This window comes from Balaenoptera borealis (genome assembly GCF_965194805.1).
Source record: "Balaenoptera borealis genome assembly, chromosome: 7".
Classification (NCBI taxonomy): domain Eukaryota; kingdom Metazoa; phylum Chordata; class Mammalia; order Artiodactyla; family Balaenopteridae; genus Balaenoptera; species Balaenoptera borealis.
In genome coordinates this window covers 78,622,589-78,641,862 of record NC_138864.1, presented here as the reverse complement: position 1 = coordinate 78,641,862, position 19,274 = coordinate 78,622,589, and the positions used below count along the sequence as shown (strand labels likewise).

The window sequence follows — 19,274 nt, the reverse complement described above, 5'->3', positions numbered from 1 at the left end:
TTGTAAATAATGCTGCTATGAACATTAGGTTGGCATAGATTCTTAAAGATAGAATTACTGGACCAGAGGTGGGGAACTTTTCCAAGACTTTTGGTACTTATTCCTACACTACTTTTTGGAACATGGTGATATATGAAAGCACCATCAGCTCTTAATTATTGGACTAGATGATGTTTGAATCTTCTTTCAGCCCTAAAGTTCTCTAATTTTGTGATTGCATCTCCCTTAAAGGGGAAAAGTGATAGAGGAGATAATTTGAGTTGACAAATAATCTCCGAACTTTCTTCCAGCTCAGCATTCTAGCCAATACTTTCTTCAGCCAGGCTCATTATCAGAGCTGTCAAGCAATGGGCAAGTGAATTGATATTAATTTTATGTCATGTTTTCCCCCTGGATGTCTGGTAGAACTCTTGCTGAGTAGTGTAATAACTAAATATAAGGAAAGGCAAGAGAAAAAAAAATTCACAGAACAGTCCATGGACCCCTGAGTAATTGGAATTTCACCGCTCTGTGCTGTTGAGGTGCTTCTTTCGTGGTGTCCTGAGAGCTGTTGTTAGATGGGTCAGGCCAGTTGCAGCCCCTGCAGATTAGGAAGTCCCACGTATGCTCATCATCTGAGGCCAGAGCTCACGCCTGGTTCTGTGTCCTGTTGCTGTTAGGGCTGTGATGAGAGGTGCCCTCTACTTTGTCTTCTGAGCAGATTCATGATGCCTCACCTTTGTTATTCTTGCCCCTGGCAACAACACTGGAGTGTTATGTTGCCCAGGGGTGTGGACGTTGGAGGGTGGTGACTTGGTTGTCCTACCGATGGCCTGTTGGCTTCCTCACTTTTCCCTTCCACCTGCAGCAGTGGATAACTCGATGCAGACGTGTGCACAAATGACGTCTGTTTCGGAGGTGTGTCTAGTGTGGCATTTTGCAGTACACAGACAGTCTTGATTGTCCTTACCTGCTGTGGGATCCAGTTTTGGGGTCAGAGTTTTCAGGAGTGGTAATAAGCCTGATTGGGACTGGAACTGGGATGTAAGGGTAGAATTTCTGTCTGTGTAGTACTTTATACAATCTAGGACTGTCCTGTTTATCATGAAATGATGTTGCTTTGGCCTAAACCCAGTGGATCGATTGAGCACTTGCTATGTGCCAGGCTCTGTATTACATGCTTTGCATACATCAACTTCCAGTAGAACCCATCAGGTAGGTATTATTAATTATCTCCAAATTACATATGACAAACCTGAGGTTCAGGGTGATGGATGTTACCCAAGTTCTCCCAGCTAGGAATATTAGACTAGTGATAAAATCTTGAGCTCTTAACAGCTGCTATATGCTGCTTCCGAAAGCATTTCCCAGAGTGTTTGTGTTCTCAAGATGTGACTAGGAGAAGACTTTGACTCGGGGGCATTTTCATAAGCTTCTTATTTTTCATGGAGATGATTCTCTACTTTGTAAATTTCACAGATAATGAATGGTGATTAATTCTCATTAACCCTGGTTGAGGTATAGGTTTTCTTGCCTGGGGTGAAAGAAATACAGGTGTTGGGGGCAGTGGCTGGATGGAAAGAAACGTTTCAGACTCCAGTTGGATTTGAATCCCTTATGAAGTACCGCCAGGAGCCCAGGAGAGCCTTGGGTCAGGAAAATGGAAAGGGCCAAGTATGAAGTTCCTAAGAGACTCTCAATGTAACCTTCCTGAATGATGGTGACTGACACCATTTTTATGGTAGTATTTGGTTCATTTAAAAATGAGAACAGTAGAAATCTGGAGACATGAGGAGGCTAGCAGTTCAAGTCTGAGATCATCAGATATTTATCTTTAGTGTTCAGACAAAAAAGGGCAGATCCTGAAGGTAATCTGATAGCAATCGCCTGGTATGACCAGATGAGGAATGTGGCAGTTTCCAGGGGAGTTGATTGAAGCTGGGACACCAGCTGGGTGGTGGCATCTTTCTTAGTGTCTGGGAAGCCAGGAAGGAAGAATGGAGAGTCTGCAGCTTGTGTGTTCCAATGTGGTGTTTGAAGCAGGGAGGAAGGGCATGCCCACTGACTTTATCAGGAACACAGAGATAAGGAATTGCTTGATAAGGAGTTGAAAGACTGGGTAGAGGTCAGATATAAACAGGTAAATATGGGGAGAACTGTTTCAATGGAGATGGTAATGAAGGCCAGGGGAGTGTTCTCCAAGGCCACCAGTGAGAAGGGAGGATGCCCAAGGAAGAGGTTCAGGCGCCTGACCTGCCAGATACTGAATCAGGCGGGCCACTCCCTGGGTGGGTGGGCAGAGTGTTGGGCTGCTGTTTTCTCTTTGCTTTGGTGTCATCCTCATCTAGTTCCTTCAGCCTGGAAAAGCACACCTTTAACATGTCCTGTTTCTTTACCTGGATAGTAGTTAAACAGATGTTTGCTTTAAAATTATTCAGGAAACTCTATAGATACTTTTTGTGCACTTGTCTATATGTGTGTATATTGGAATTGAAAGATGAAAAAACAAAATGTGCCCAGGAGAGTCCCTGGCCACCAGTGCATGCCATGCTCTTAGCACCCAGGTTCTTTTGCCCATACACACAGCGCGGCCGCCAGCTTTCCATCCTGAGTGCAGACGTCGTGTTTCCCACGGATTTCCGCAGGATTAGAAAGCTAGGTGACCAGAGGAACAGAGGTGGCCGTTTTGTCATTAGATTCCTCTGCATGTCTCATTCACTGTAGTGGTCGTGGAGTCGGACTTTGTGAAGTACGAGGGCAAGTTTGAAAACCATGTGAGTGGGACCCTGGAGACGGCACTGGGGAAGGTCAAGCTGAACGTTGGTGGCAAAGGCCTCGTGGAGAGTCAGTCCTCGTTTGGAAGCCTGAGGAAGCAGGAGCTGGACTTGCAGCGGCTCATTGGAGTTGCCCGGGAGAGGTAATGGGAATTCTGCTTGCCATTTTGGACTTTGACATGTCTCTCATTTAAAGGTCGTTCTGTGGGACGTTGGCTAAAAGGGTGATGTTGGGATCTTGGCCAATCAGCAAACACTACCGAATGCCCATGTGCTGAGACTTGATGAGCAGTGCATCCTTTAGTCTGGACGTTGACTGTTCTTAGCCTGAGAGGGGAGACTTGGGAAGCATTTTAACAGGATGTTACTTCAGACGAATGTGTACTTTAAAGAAATCATACGATTTATAAAATACCAACAGTGAGAACGCTCTGTCCTACACTTCTGAATATTAATATCAGAAGTAGAAAAATCCCCCTTCTGCCCTGGCTCTTTATGATTTTCTGATTAGGAAAAGGAGAAAGCAGGTGTGGGGCTTCAGGGGAAGAGCTGGTTTTTAACTCTGAAGTCTTAAAGAAAACCCCACGTTTATTCATTGCTTAGATTTCAGTAAATGCACTTTACCCCAGTGAAATGATAGTACCCCATTATTTTTACCTTATGTTTATTCAACATTCCATAAGTAATTTTGCTGAGTGCCTACGACGTACCACATACTGTTCTACATGCTGGGGATGCTGCAGTGAACAGAATGCCAACATTTCTGCCCTATATTCTAGCGGGGAGAGACACAAAACATGCAACTAAGTGAAATATATAGTAGGTTGATGGTGCTCTCTGGAATGGAGAAAAATGTAGCAGAGAAGGGGGATAGAACATGCCAGGAATGGGGGCCAGAGAAAGCATCCTGGAGAAGATGGCCTCAGAGCAAAGACCTGAAGCTGGGGATGGGAGCGAGCACAGGAGTGTCCTGGGCAAGAAGGCTGTAGGCAGAGGTGGTGTGATTGGGGCTGAGTAAATAGGGCAAGGGCAGGTGAGGTCAGAGGGGGTAAAGGAATGGTAGCAGGTCCCGTGGGACCTTGCAGGCCACTGGAAAGACTAACTCTTCCTCGGAGTGAGGTGGGAAGCCACTGGAAGACTTTGAGAAGGGAAGTGACAGGATCTGACTTATGTTTTAGAAGGATCCTTCTGGCCGCTGGGCTGAGGAGAGACTGGATGGGTGGGAGCTAGGAGTCCAATTGAGAGGTTATTGTAGTAATCCTGACAAGAGATGATATTTCCATTTGTACAGTAACATAGGTGCATTTTCATGTGTAATTTTATCACCCTTTTTCTTTTAAAATGGAAAATGTCAACCCAAATAAATTAAGAGAAAACTCACTTGTGTTAAGTATAGGTAGCTTATCTCCTCTTTTCCAGTGTTCTTAGGATTATATGAAATATAAAATAGGTTTGCTCATTGAATAAAATAATGTTTAAAAATTAATGAGTAAAAAATACTGTAAAACTCATGTATCAAGCATTTGCTGGGTGGATTTTGTACAGATATTGAGGATGCGTGGGCAACTGAAGTCTTCAAAACCCATTCAGCTCTCCACTAAGCTGATGCTTAACGGAGTTGAAAGACCATGGTTGTTATTTGACTATTGCCTCCTGGCACTTTCTAGAACTCCAGGACTCTACTGAGTTAGGACTCCGGCAGGAATTCCCTTTCTCGGTCAGAGAACTTTAAGCTCTCTCTGGTGACACCAGGTGGAAGGGACTGCCACCTCTTTCTCTGATAGTCATGACCTTAATTATCTTTTCTCTACCGCTCTTCTTTGCTAGAGAGGCATTTTCCTTCTCTACGACAACACTGGAAAGGTATTTGTTGTTTGTCTGAAAATGAAATTTAACTGGGGGTCTTATATTTTTATTTGCTAAGTCTGGCAAATAAGGGCGAAGAGGGACGGGAGGGCTGGCTGTTGCCTCAGTCTTTAGACAGCCCTCTATAGCGTAATCCTCTTCTGCAGTCTTGTTATTTCTATTTGAAAAAACACAGTTTGGCAATGCTCTATAATCACGTTTCCCGTTACACGTTTCTCAAACACTCCTCGTGATTCAGGTGTAGAAGATAGTGCCAATAGGAAGCATATGGGGAGAAGTCAGTGAGTAGAGATGGGAAAAAGTAGTCTCAGAGAAAGATGCTAAGGCCAGCAGTTATAAGGGGGGGACAGGGAGAGAGGGAGGGGAAGGAGATAGGCATCTGCTGAGTACCTACTGTGTGCCAGGCACTTTATAGACGTCATCTCATTTACTCTGCACAGCTGTCTCTTTTTAGGTTTGAGGATTTAAGGCTCAGGGAAGGAAGTGACTTGTTCTCAGTCCCGGAGCTCAATTTGGGTGCTGCAGCTGGGATTCATCCCAGGATTTTCTGGCTCCAAAACTCCTGTTCTTTCCTCTACATGATTCTTGAAGTGACTGTGAAGCAAAGGAATTGGCTGAGATAAAAGTAGTTAAAATTATAGCAGGAGATATAAAGGCAGAGGCATGAATCTGGGTCCCCAGTGAGGTTACCTAGGGGGTGTACAGTGTTCCAGGCGCTGTCCTGAACAAGCACATGTGCATAGCTGGTCTGCCCACCTGGAGGTGCCCACACTAGGGCATGAGATCACTTGGGGAGAGTTTAGACGTTCTGTTCTTTCTACAGGTGATTGGGAAAGGATGGCCTTGGTAGGGGAAGAGGGGTAGGGGCAACACCAGGAACATGGTAAAGAACAAATTTAAAGTCTAGAAATGGAAGAGGTGTCTTATCACAGAGTCACCGCTTCCTTGTTTTGTTGCTAAGAGGTAAAGTTGAGCAACAGGGGAGAGAAGAGGAGGAAGACTTGACCATAGGATGGAGATCATGTAAAACTAACATTCTTGTTACTTCACGCTGGAATAATAAATTCTAATCTACATGTTCTGCCTGTTTTTGGACTCCCACAACATCATCAGATTGATAAGGCTGGCTGTTTGACACATGTGTAGCCTTGGGAGTGGTGATTAGTAATGCTTAAGTACTGTCTTTCTCGAGGGCTTATCTGCCATCATTTTTATTTCAGGTCATTTAGATAAGTTGTCATCTGTATACAAGTTATTTTAGCCCTCGGCATTCAGAGTATTTGTTTTATTGTCAGTGAGATGTGTGCACATCTCAAAAACAAACTTCATCTGTCCTTGAAAAAACAGGTGCGCTCATATATAACAGTTATGTAGCATTGTCAAGCATGAAGGCAATCCATAGGACCACAGGACTTACCTTTCCAGACACCTGGCCATGACTCCTTTGAATGAGAGCTCTATGTTTATCTTAAAACATTCTTGATGGAAAATGGGCTAAGACCTTTCCATAATGACTCAGGTTCATGTTTTATACCTTAGATCCAGTATGATTCTGAGATAAACTCTTTAGTTTTTCCACCTTGTCTTCCATGGTCAGCTGCCGTTTGTCAGTGCTTTAAGTATAACCGCCATACCCTCCCCATCTCTGCCACTGATTATTGCTTCTAATCTCCTGGTGTTTGAGGAAGTTTATTCCCGGTAAATAACTTCTGCAGACATGGTAGGTCGCTTCTGTCCCTGCCAGGTATAGGTGGAATAGTTGACCTAGAGGTTCTTTGAGGGTTTTCTCTGGGCTAAATGTAGAAGCGAGTGGACTCCGAGTGCACACATCAGTTCTTGCCCCTGGAGTTCAGGGCCTTGGTTCCAGCTGATTTCCAGAGATGGTGCCATTTTGTGCTTTCCTGACTGTTTAGGGGTTAAGGGGGGGTGTTATGGTACGGGCAGATCCCACTTTCATTCTTTGGTGCATTGTAAGGCAAATTGTGGTAAAGAAAAGATTGCATTTTTCTATGAATACATGATAATTAGAAGTTTGGTTCTTCATTAAGAATTCTAACATAGGGGGCTTCCCTGGTGGCGCAGTGGTTGAGAATCTGCCTGCCAATGCAGGGGACACGGGTTCAAGCCCTGGTCTGGGAGGATCCCACATGCCGAGGAGCAACTAGGCCCGTGAGCCACAACTACTGAGCCTGCGCATCTGGAGCCTGTGCTCCGCAACGAAGACCCAACACAGCCAAAAATAAATAAATAAATAAATAAAATTAAAAAAAAAAAAAGAAAATAAACTTGTTAAAAGAAAAAAAAGAATTCTAACATAAATTATATGAAACTAATATATCATGCAAGCAATGGTATGGCAATGATGAACCTTCATAATTATTTAAAATATTTTAAAATTACACCCGCAAAGTCTTACTATATCTAACTGTTTACAAATTGTACAAGTTTTATACACAAGAAAAAATTTTAAATGCTCCTATTTGTTATGGCCCACATTTGACCTCTAAAGTTACCACAATAGCTTTCTTGAGTGAAATTTCAATGTGCCATCAACTCTTTATTTAGGAGTATTTTGAGGGGAGGGATTTGGGGGCCTAGCTCTTTCTTTTTTATTTTTTTTTAAATTTATTTATTTATTTATATTTTATTTTTGGCTGTGTTGGGTCTTCGTTTCTGTGCGAGGGCTTTCTCCAGTTGCAGCGAGCAGGGGCCACTCTTCATCGCGGTGCGCGGGCCTCTCACCGTCGCGGCCTCTCCCGTTGTGGAGCACAGGCTCCAGACGCGCAGGCTCAGTAGTTGTGGCTCTCGGGCTTAGTCGCTCCGCGGCATGTGGGATCTTCCCAGACCAGGGCTCGAACCCGTGTCCCCTGCATTGGCAGGCAGATTCTTAACCACTGCGCCACCAGGGAAGCCCCTATCTCTTTCTTGAAAAAAAAAAAAAACCATGCAGCAAAGTTATAACTGGTCTTTTCTACTTGATATCTTTTCCTGTGGCCAGCAGATTTTTTTTTTAATTTATTTATTTTATTTATTTATTTTTGGCTGCGTTGGGTGTTTGTTGCTGCATGTGGGCTTTCTCTAGTTGCGGCGAGCGGGGGCTACTCTTTGTTGCGGTGCATGGGTTTCTCATTGCGGTGGCTTCTCTTGTTGCAGAGCACGGACTCTAGGTGCACGGGCTTCAGTAGTTGTGGCCGGTGGGCTCAGTAGTTGTGGCTCGCAGGCTCTAGAGTGCAGGCTCAGTAGTTGTGGCACTCGGGCTTAGTTGCTCCGTGGCATGTGGGATCTTCCCAGTCCAGAGCTCAAACCTGTGTCCCCTGCATTGGCAGGCAGATTCTTTTTTTTTTTTTTTTTTTTTTTTAAATCTACTTATTTATTTATTTTTGGCTGCGTTGGGTCCTCGTTGCTGTGCGTGGGCTTTCTCTAGTTGCGGCGAGTGGGGGCTGCTCTTCTTTGCGGTGCGCAGGCTTCTCATTGCGGTGGCTTCTTTTTTTGTTGCGGAGCACGGGCTCTAGGCACGTGGGCTTCAGTAGTTGTGGCACGTGGGCTCAGTAGTTGTGGCTCACGGGCTCTAGAGCGCAGGCTCAGTAGTTGTGGCACACGGGCTTAGTTGCTCCGCGGCATGTGGGATCTTCCCAGAGCAGGGCTCGAACCCGTGTCCCCTGCATTGGCAGGCGGATTCTTAACCACTGCGCCACCAGGGAAGCCCGGCAGGCAGATTCTTAACCACTGCGCCACCAGAGAAGTCCCCAGCAGATGGTTTGAAGTGATCCTGTTTACCTTTGCGCTAAATTCAGTGCTGGCACCATCTTTAAAAAAATTTTTATTTTGTATTGGAGTATAGTTGATTTACAATGTTGTGTTAGTTTCTGGTGTACAACAAAATGATTCACTTATATATATACATATATCTGTTCTTTTTCACATTCTTTTCCCATTTAGATTATTACAGAATATTGAGTAGAGTTCCCTTTGCTATACAGTGGTCCTTGTTGGTTATCTATTTTAAATATAGTGGCTTGTATATGTCAATCCCGAACTCCCAGTTTATCCCCGCCCCCTTCCTCTTTGGTAACCATAAGTTTGTTTTCTAAGTCTGTGAGTCTGTTTCTGTTTTGTAAATAAGTTCATTTGTATCATTATTTTTAGCTTCCGTATATAAGCAATATCATATACTTGTCTTTCTCTGTCTGACTTACTTTACTTAGTATGATAATCTCTAGTTGCATCCATGTTGCTGTAAATGGCATTATTTTGTTCTTTTTTATGGCTGAGTAATATTCTATTATGTGTATATGTGTGTGTGTGTATATATATATATATATATATATATATATATATATATATATATATATATATACACCACATCTTCTTTATCCATTCCTCTGTTGATGGACATTTAGGTTGCTTCCATGTCTTGGCTATCGCCAATAGTGCTGCAATGAACATTGGGGTGCATATATCTTTTCGAATTATGGCTTTCTCTGGATATATGCCCAGGAATGGATTGCTGGATCATATGGTAGTTCTATTTTTAGTTTTTAAGGAACCTCCATACTGTTCTCCACAGTGGTTTTACCAATTTACCTTCCTACCAATAGTGTAGGAGGGTTCTCTTTTCTCCACACCCGCTCCAGCATTTATTTTTGGTAGTCTTTTTGATGATGGCCATTCAGACTGTTGTGAGGTGGTACCTCTTTGTAGTTTTAATTTGAATTTCTCTAATAATTAGTAACATTGAGCATCTTTTCATGTGCCTCTTCGTCATCTGTGTGTCTTCTTTGGAGAAAGGTCTATTTAGGTCTTCTCCCCATTTTTTTATTGGGTTGTTTGTTTTTTTAATATTGAACTGCATGAACTGTTTGTATATTTTGGAGATTAATCCCTTGTCGGTCGCTTCATTTGCAAATATTTTCTCCCATTCTGAGGGTTGTCTTTTCGTTTTGTTTATAGATTCCTTTGCTGTGCAAAAGCTTTTGAGTTTAATTAGGTCCCATTTGTTTATTTTTGTGTTTATTTCCATTACTGTAGGAGATGGATCCAAAAAGATACTGATGTGATTTATGTCAAAGAGTGTTCTGCCTATGTTTCCCTCTAAGAGTTTTAAAGCATTCAGCCTTATATTTAGGTCTTTAATCCATTTTGAGTTTATTTTTGTGTATGGTGTTAAGGAGTGTTCTAATTGCATTCTTTTACATCTACTTTTCCAGTTTTCTCAGCATCACTTATTGCAGAGACTGTCTTTTTCTCCATTGTATGTTCTTGCCTCCTTTGTCATAGATTAGTTGACCATAGGTGCATGGGTTTATCGCTGGACTTTCTATCCTGTTCCATTGATCTATATTTCTCTTTTTGTGCCAGTACCATATTGTCTTGATTACTGTAGCTTTGTAGTATAGTCTGCAGTCAGGGAGTCTGATTCCTCCAGCTCCACTTTTTCCCCTCAAGACTGCTTTGGCTATTCGGGGTCTTTTGTGTCTCCATACAGATTAAAAAATTTTTTGTTCTAGTTCTGTGAAAAATGCCATTGGTAATTTGATGGGGCTTGCATGGAATCTGTAGTTTGCCTTGGGTGGTATAGTCATTTCGACAGTATTGATTCTTCCAGTCCAAAAACATGGTATATCTTTTCGTCTGTGTCATCTTCGATTTCTTTCATCGGTGTCTTATAGTTTTCTGAGTACAGGTCTTTTGGCTCCTTAGGTAAATTTATTCCTAGGTATTTTATTCTTTTTGATGTGATGGTCAGTGAGATTGTTTCCTTAATTTCTTTTTCTGATCTTTCAGTGTTAGTGATAGAAATACAACAGATCTCTGTGCGTTAATTTTGTATCCTGCAACTTTACTGAATTCATTGATGAGCTCTAGTAGTTTTTTGGTAGCGTCTTTAGGATTTTCTGTGTATAGCATCATGTCATCTGCAAACAGTGACAGTTTTACTTCTTCCTTTCCAGTTTGGATTCCTTTTATTTCTTTTTCTTCTCTGATTGCTGTGGCTAGGACTTCCAAAACTTTGTTGAATGGAAGTGGCGAGAGTGGACATCCTTGTCTTGTTCCTGATCTTAGAGAAGTGCTTTCAGCTTTTCACCACTGAGAATGATGTTAGCTGTGGGTTTGTCATATATGGCCTTTATTATGTTGAGCTAGGTTCCCTCTATACCCACTTTCTGGAGGTTTTTTTTTTTTATCATAAATGGGTGTTGAATTTTGTCAAAAGCTTTTTCTGCATCCATTGAGATGATCATATGGTTTTTATTCTTTAATTTGTTAATATGGTGTATCACATTGATTCATTTGCATATACTGAAGAATCTTTGCATCCCTAGGATAAATCCCACTTGTTCATGGTGTATGATCCTTTTAATGTATTGTTGGATTTGGCTTGCTAGTATTTTGAGGATTTTTTTAGTCTGTGTTCATCTGTGATATTGGTCTGTAACTTTCTTTTTGTGTGGTAGCTTTTGTTTTGGTATCAGGGTGATGGTGGCCTTGTAGAATGAGCCTGGGCGTGTTCCTTCCTCTACAATTTTTTGGAAGAGTTTCAGAAAGATAGGTGTTAACTCTTCTCTAAATGTTTGATAGAATTCACCTGTGAAGCCATCTGGTCCTGGACTTTTGTTTGTTGGAAGTTTTTAAATCACAGTTTCAGTTTCAGTACTTGTAATTTGTCTGTTCATATTTTGTATTTCTTCCTATTTCAGTCTTGGAAGGTTTTGCTTTCCTAAGAATTTTCCATTTCTTCTCGGTTGTCCATTTTATTGGCGTATAGTTGCTTGTAGTAGTCTCTTATGATCCTTTGTATTTCTGTGGTGCCTGTTGTAACTTCTTTATCATTTCCTTTTTTTCTTTCTTTTTTTTGTTTTGGCTGCTTTGGGTCTTCGTTGCTGCGCACTGGCTTTCTCTAGTTGTGGCATGCGGGGGCTACTCTTTATTGTGGTTTGTGGGTTTCTCATTGTGGTGGCTTCTCGTTGCAGAGCATGGGCTCTAGGAACGCGGGCTTCAGTAGTTGCAGCACGTGGGCTCAGTAGTTGTGGCATGCGGGCCCTGGAGCATGCAGACTTCAGTTGTTGCGGTGTGTGGGCCCAGTAGTTGTGGCCCACGGGCTCTGGGGTGCATGGGCTTCAGTAGTTGTGGTGCACGGGCTCAGTAGTTGTGGCTCATGGGCTCTAGAGCACAGGCTTAGTAGTTGTGATGCATGGGCTTAGTTGCTCCGCGGCATGTGGGATCTTCCTGGATCAGGGATCGAACCCTTGTTCCCTGCATTGGCAGGTGGATTCTTAACTGTGGTGCCACCAGGGAAATCTCTCCTTTTTCATTTCTAGTTTTATTGATTTGAGCCCTCTCTTTTTCTTTTTCTTGCTGAGTCTGGCTAAAGGTTTATCAATTTTATTTATCTTCTCAAAGAACCAGCTTTTAGTTTCATTGATCTTTTGTATTGTTTTCTTTGTCTCTAGTTCATTTATTTATGCTTTGATCTTTCTGATTTCTTTCTTTCTACTAACTTTGGGTTTTGTTTGTTCTTCTTTGTGTAGTTGCTTTAGGTGTAAGTTTAGGTTGTTCATTTGTGATTTTTCTTGTTTTCTGAGGTAAGATTGTATTGCTATAAACTTCCCTTTTAGAAGTACTTTTGCTGCATCCCATCGGTTTTGGATCGATGTGCTTTCGTTGTCATTTGTCTCTAGGTATTTTTTGATTTCCTCTTTGATTTCTTCAGTGATACATTGGTTGTTCAGTAACATTGTTTAGCCTCCATGTGTTTGTATTTTTTACAGTTTTTTTCCTGTCATTGATATCTAGTCTCATAGCGTTATGGTCAGAAAAGAGCTTGATGTGATTTCAGTTATCTTAAATTTACTGAAGCTTGATTTGTGGCCCAAGATGTGATCTATCCTGGAGAATGTTCCATGTGTACTTGAGAAGAAAGTGTATACTGCTGATTTGGGATGGAATGCTCTATAAATATCAATTAAGTCCATCTGGTGTAATGTGTCATTTAAGCCTGTTTCCTTATTGATCTTCTGTCTGTATGATCTGTCCATTGGTGTAAGTGGGATGTTAAAGTCCCTCACTTTAACACCTGTTGATTTCCCCTTTTATGGCTGTTAGCATTTGGCTTATGTATTGAGGTCCTCCTATGTTGGGTTCATATATATTTACAATTGTTATATCTTCTTCTTGGGTTGATCCCTTGATCATTATGTAGTGTCCTTCTTTGTGTCTTGTAATAGTCTTTATTTTAAAGTCTGTTTTGTCTGATATGAGAATTGCTGCTCCAGCTTTCTTTTGATTTCCATTTGCATGGAATATGTTTTTCCATCCCCTCACTTTCAGTCTGTATGTGTCCCTAGGTCTGAAGTGGGTCTTTTGTAGACAGCATATATATGGGTGTTGTTTTTGTATCCATTCAGCAAGCCTGTGTCTTTTGGTTGGAGCATTTAATCCATTCACGTTTAAGGTAATTATCGATATGCATGTTCCTATTACCATTTTCTTAATTGTTTTGGGTTTGTTATTGTACGTCTTTTCCTTCTCTTGTGTTTCCTGCCTAGAGAAGTTCCTTTAGCATTTGTTGTAAAGCTGGTTTGGTGGTGCTGAATTCTCTTAGCTTTTGCTTGTCTGTAAAGCTTTTGATTTCTCCATCAAATCTGAATGAGAGCTTTGCTGGGTAGAGTCTTCTTGGTTGTAGTTTCTTCCCTTTCATCACTTTAAATATATCGTAACACTCCCTTCTTGCCTGCAGAGTTTGTGCTGAAAAATCAGCTGATAATCTTATGGGAATTCCCTTGTATGTTATTTGTTGCTTTTCCCTTGTTTCTTTTAATATTTTCTCTTTGTCTTTAATTTTTGTCAGTTTGATTACTATGTATCTCTCTCTCTTTTTTTTTTTTTTTTTTACCAGCACTAAGTCAAGTTCTTTTCTTCCCAGAAGTGATGGCTAATGGGAGGGGAGGGTGAGAAGAGGAAGACTGAAAGAGCCAGAGAGAGGGAGGAGATGGGAAGAGAGGGGACAGTAGACCACTGTTCTATGAAGTCTCAGGAGGCAATTGCTCAAGGTAAAAAAGAGTCCTGGAAAATCATCCACAGCTGTGGGAACCATCTCGGTTTCTTTCTGTATATAAGTGCTTGGGGGAAAAAGGCTGCTGTGCTGCTGCTGCATTAAATAGTTATGTACATCGCAGAGAGTCCCAGGCCTTGGGCAGGCAGGGAGGGGGGTCATTTCATCAGGGGCCGAGTTTTATCATCATCTCTGCACTGGTGGGGCTTTGTAATTTTTCACCTCTGCCATGTACTTGGCCCATGCATCACCTTTACTTGTTAATGCCTCATTCTCCGTCTTCTTCTTGGCTGCTATTCCTGTCTTCAGGGCTAGTTTGTTCCTGCCTCTGCGCTTGCCCATGAAGCTGAGCGTGGGGCCTGGGCTGCCCTTCCTCTTCAGATCCCCAGGACCCGTGGTGGCGGTGGTGGCCGGCTGGTTGGGTCGCTGTGGGCCTGGGGGCGGCTCCTCCTGCCACTGCCGCTGCTCCTCCTCCATCTTTCACTTGAACAGCTCCAGGAAGCTGCTGCTGTTGGTGAACGAGTTCACACCGTCCGACACTGGGCTCAAACCTCTGCCCGACACTTCATCCTCCCTGCTCTCGGGCGACATCCTGGGCCCCAACTCAGCCCATTGGCTCTCGCTGCCACCGCCGCCTGCGGGGCCTGGTGCCTCCCGGCCTGGAGGCTCCACCCGTCTCCCTCGGGCAGCCATTTTGTCACCAGGTGCCATGCAAAGGACTCTGGGGAGGCCACTCTGGCCCTGCGCTTGGAGCCCAACTTGCCTCGTCCTGGGCAATGCATCTGATTACTATGTGTCTTGGCATTTTCCTTCCTGGGTTTATATTGCCTGGGATCCTGCGCTTCCTGGACTTGGACTGTTTTCTTTCCCATGTTATGGAAGTTTTCAGCCATTATCTCTTCAAATATTTTCTTAGGCCCCTTCTCTCTCTCTTCTTCTGGGACCCCAATAATGCGAATGTTGGTGCATTTAATGTTGTCCCAGAGGTCTCTTAGATTGTCTTCATTTCTTTTTTTTAAAGAAAAGTATTTATTTATTTATTTGGCTGTGCTGGGTCTTAGCTGCTGCATGCGGGATCTTCGTTGCTGTGTGCGAGATCTTTTTAGTTGCTGCAAGCGGGATCTAGTTCCCTTACCAGGGATCGAACCCAGGTCCTCTGCACTGGGAGTGTGGAGTCAACCACTGGACCACGAGGAAAGTCCCTGTCTTCATTTCTTTTCATTCTTTTTTCTTTATTCTGTTCTGCAGCAGTGATTTCCACCATTCTGTCTTCCAGTTTACTTATCCATTCTTCTGCCTCATTTATTCTGCTATTGATTCCTTCTAGTGTATTTTTCATTTCAGTTATTGTATTATTCATCTGTTTGTTTGTTCACTAGATCTTCTAGCTTTTTTAAACATTTCTTGTATCTTGTTGGTTGGTGCCTCCATTCTTTTTCCAAGATCTTGGATCATCTTTAGTATCATTACTCTGAATTCTTTTTCGGGTAGATTGCAGCTGTTCCTCTGGGGTTTTATCTTTTTCCTTCACATGGGACATATTCCTCTGCCATCTCATTTTGTCTAACTTTGTGTGATTGAGGTTTCTGTTCCACAGTCTGCAGGGTTGTAGTTCTTCTTGCTTCTGCTGTCTGCCCCCTGGTGGATAAGGTTGGTCTAAGAGGCTTGTGCAGGCTTTCTGATGGGAGGGACTGGTTCCTGCCCACTGGTGGGTGGAACTGGGTCTTGTCTCTCAGGTGGGCAGGGCTGTTTCAAGGGGTGTGTTTAGTGGGCACCTGTGGGCTCAGGAAGACTTTAGGCAGCCTGTCTGCTGATGGGTGGGGCTGTGTTCCTCCCCTGTTGGTTGGTTGGCCTGAGGCATCCCAGTAGGCTGTTGGGTGGGGCTAGGTCTTGGTGAGAAAATGGCCACCTCCAGGAGGGCTCACGCCAATGAGTGCTTCCCAGAACTACCGCCACCAGTGCCTTTGTGCCCGCAGTGAGCCATAACTGCCCCCCACCTCTGCAGGAGACCATCCAATACCAGCAGGTAGATCTAGCCTAGGCTCCTATGAAGTCCCTGCTATTTCCCCTGGGTCCTGGTGCACACAAGATCTTGTGTGCACCCTCCAAGAGTGGAGTTGCTGTTTTCCCCAGTCATGTGGAATTCCTGTGATAAAACCCCTCTGGCCTTCAAAGCTAGATGCTCTGGGGGCTCCTCCTCCCAATGCCAGACCCCCAGGCTGGGGAGCCTGATGTGAGGCTCAGAACTTTCACTCCTTTGGGAGAACCTCTGCAATATAATTATTTTCCAGTTTGTGGATCACCCACCCAGGGGGTGTGAGATTTGATTTTATCACAGTTATGCCCCTCTTACTGTCTTGTTGTGGCTTCTTCTTTGTCTTTTGATGTAGGATATCTTTTTTGGTAGGTTCCAGTGGTTTTTTTGTCAATGGTTGTTCAGCAGTTAGTTGTGATTTTGGTGTTTTCATGAGAGGAGGTGTGCTCACATCTTTCTCTGACACCATTATTTTTATTTTTATTTTTTTAACATCTTTATTGGAGTATAATTGCTTTACAGTGTTGTGTTAGTTTCTGCTGTATAACAAAGTGAATCAGCTGTATGCATATGCATACCCCCATATACCCTCCCACTTGTATCTCCCTCCACCCTCCTTATCCCACCCCCCTAGGTGGTTGCAAAGCATTGAGCTGATTTCCCTGTGCTATGCAGCTGCTTCCCACTAGCTATTTTACATTTGGTAGTGTATATATGTCAGTGTTACTCTTTCACTTCATCCCAGCTTACCCTTCCCCCTCCCTGTGTCCTCAAGTCCATTCTCTAGGTCTGTGTCTTTATTCCTGTCTTGACCCTAGGTTCATCAGAACCATTTTTTAAAAAAATTCCATGTATATGTGTTAGCATACGGTATTTGTTTTTCTCTTTCTGACTTACTTCACTCTGTATGACAGACTCTAGGTCCATCCACCTCACTACAGATAACTCAGTGTCGTTTCTTTTTATGGCTGAGTTATATGCCATTGTACGAATGTGCCCCATCTTCTTTATCCTTTCATCTGTTGATGGACACTTATGTTGCTTCCATGTCCTGGCTATTGTAAATAGTGCTTCAATGAACATTGGTACATGACTCTTTTTGTTATTTATTTATTTATTTATTTATCTATCTATCTATCTTTATTGGAGTATAATTGCTTTACAATGGTTTGTTAGTTTCTGCTTTATAACAAAGTGAATCAGTTATACATATATCCCCATATCTCTTCCCTCTTGCTTCTCCCTCCCTCCCACCCTCCCTATCCCACCCCTCTAGGTGGTCACAAAGCACTGAGCTGATCTCCCTGTGCTATGCAGCTGCTTCCTACTAGCTATTAGTTTTACATTTGGTAGTGTATATATGTCCATGCCACTCTCTCACTTTGTCCCAGCTTACCCTTCCCCCTCCCCATGTCCTCAAGTCCATTCTCTAGTAGGTCTGCGTCTTTATTCCTGTCTTGCCCCTAGGTTCTTCATGACCATTGTTTTTTTTTTTTTTTAGATTCCATATGTATGTGTTAGCCTATGGTATTTGTTTTTCTCTTTCTGACTTACTTCACTCTGTATGACAGACTCTAAGTCCATCCACCTCACTGCAAATAACTCAATTTCATTTCTTTTTATGGCTGAGTAATATTCCATTGTATATATGTGCCACATCTTCTTTATCCATTCGTCTGTTGATGGACACTTAGGTTGCTTCCATGTCCTGGCTATTGTAAATAGAGCTGCAATGAACATTGTGGTACATGACTCTTTTTGAATTATGGTTTTCTCAGGGTATATGCCCAGGAGTGAGATTGCTGGGTCATATGGTAGTTCTATTTTTAGTTTTTTAAGGAACTTCCATACTGTTCTCCATAGTGGCTGTACCAATTTACATTCCCACCAACAATGCAAGAGGGTTCCCTTTTCTCCACACCCTCTCCAGCATTTATTGTTTGTAGATTTTTTGATGATGGCCATTCTGACCAGTGACACCATTATTTTTAATAGATTTTGTGCCTAACAATTTAAAGACCTCTGGCCACATGTACTTGGAGAACAAGAGTTTCCTGAATCTTGGTCTTTTGCTTATTCTCTTATTTCTTTGTTTCTCCCCAGGGGCAGCCTTTAAGTAGTCAAAATAAACCAGGTGAAGGCATCTGGGGGTCTGGGGGTATCAGTGTCAATCAGCACCTTTTCCTGCTCTTCTCTTGGTGTTAGTGTTGGTGGTATTTTTAGGCTGACTAGTAAACTTCAGGCTTATATTTTTTTTAATGAAAAAAATTGGTTGTGGAAACATAGAAGTATATAACAAACACTAATAAACCACCTCCCCCAACTCCTGGCTTAAAAAAGATATATATATTTTAAACCGAGACATAGGAACCATCTTTTTCTGCCTTCACCGCCCAGGATTGTTACTAAAATGGGATTCTTGTTCCCAAGGAGTTTATGTGAGAATTAAATGAGGGCATATAAACAAAGCATGGCACATGGCAGGTTCTCAAAAATTGTAGCTATTAGTGTGAACACTTCCATAATTATTGCTATTCTGACTAGCCCCCAATAGAGCCTGGTTACAGAAGCTGGGAAAGGTCAGAGCTGTGGGAAGGTAAGGGGTAACTTAGCATTTGGTGATGGGGCGGGAGAGGCAGTTTCAGAATGAAGCCCTTGGGGTTTCTGATGTTGACGTCTTGGAGCCCTTGTTTCGCTCGTCTGTGGAGGGGAGGCAGGCAGCCGTGTGGTCTGCATCGTGAACCCCGCCATGGAAGGACTCACGACCTTCAGTGAGTCAGAGAGGCTCTGGTTCTTGCATGTGGCAGCAGGCTGGCTTCTCCCCAAATGAAAGTGGACCCAGACATGTGCTGTGCCTCAGGAAAGTCTGGAAAGCACGTAGGCTGTTCTCTCAGAATGTTTCGTTTGTCACAGGAGATGCTTGTTCAGTTCTTGAATCAAGATGTAAGAAGCTCTTGAGCAATATCAGTAACATATTAACGGGCCCTGCCTCTCGTCATATTCTTTTTGGGAAGAGCAACAGTGAAGCTCTCAAGGCCCCACCAAATCCACTCTTTTTAAAAGATGTCTTTCCTGAGACCCCCAGGCCACACCCATCTCTGTGATGTCTGAAAGTCAGTCAGTTTATTGCTGCTTTTTAAATTTTCCCCTAGATTATTCTGAGTCCTGGTTTGGGTTTTAGTTCTCAGGATTGGGAGCTTCTGAAAGGCTGTTTGACCTTCTATTGTTTTTATCTGAGCTGAACCCCTCTTGTGGGAGAGAGGGCCTTCTGAGCATTCTTTCCAATATTCGATCCCAGGAGTAGTTTTTGTCTTTTTACAGAAATCATCCTGTCCTACGAGCTTTATTGTGAAAGGCTACTTCAGATCTTTTTGGAAGTAGGTAGGATTTAAGTCATAAGGAGAGACATTCACGTACTGTTTTCTTCTAAGGTTGTGATAGACATTATTTCATCAAATCCAAGATTTCATCCATCGTAAGAAGCACAACTATTTTATGTAGCACTAAGAAAGAACCCTGCCAACTAAACCATGTCATTTGAAAAACATCCTGATTTCAGAGATGTGAA

At 42.8% G+C, this 19,274-nt stretch overlaps 1 protein-coding gene and 1 pseudogene across 8 annotated transcripts in view; one reads left to right on the top strand and one right to left on the bottom strand.

Moving 5' to 3' along the window:
- The window catches only part of GSDME (gasdermin E), a 103,886-nt gene that overhangs the window by 29,573 nt on the left and 55,039 nt on the right, over positions 1 to 19,274 (top strand). For all 7 annotated transcript variants that reach the window (XM_082398459.1, XM_082398458.1, XM_082398456.1 and 4 more), the window contains one exon: positions 2,704 to 2,896. In XM_082398459.1, coding sequence (XP_082254585.1) covers positions 2,704 to 2,896 — 193 coding nt within the window. The remainder of the gene's footprint in view (positions 1 to 2,703; positions 2,897 to 19,274) is intronic.
- On the bottom strand, positions 11,644 to 16,972 carry LOC309631738 (telomerase RNA component interacting RNase pseudogene; annotated as a pseudogene). Its single transcript has one exon. The product of its transcript is annotated as a telomerase RNA component interacting RNase pseudogene (transcript).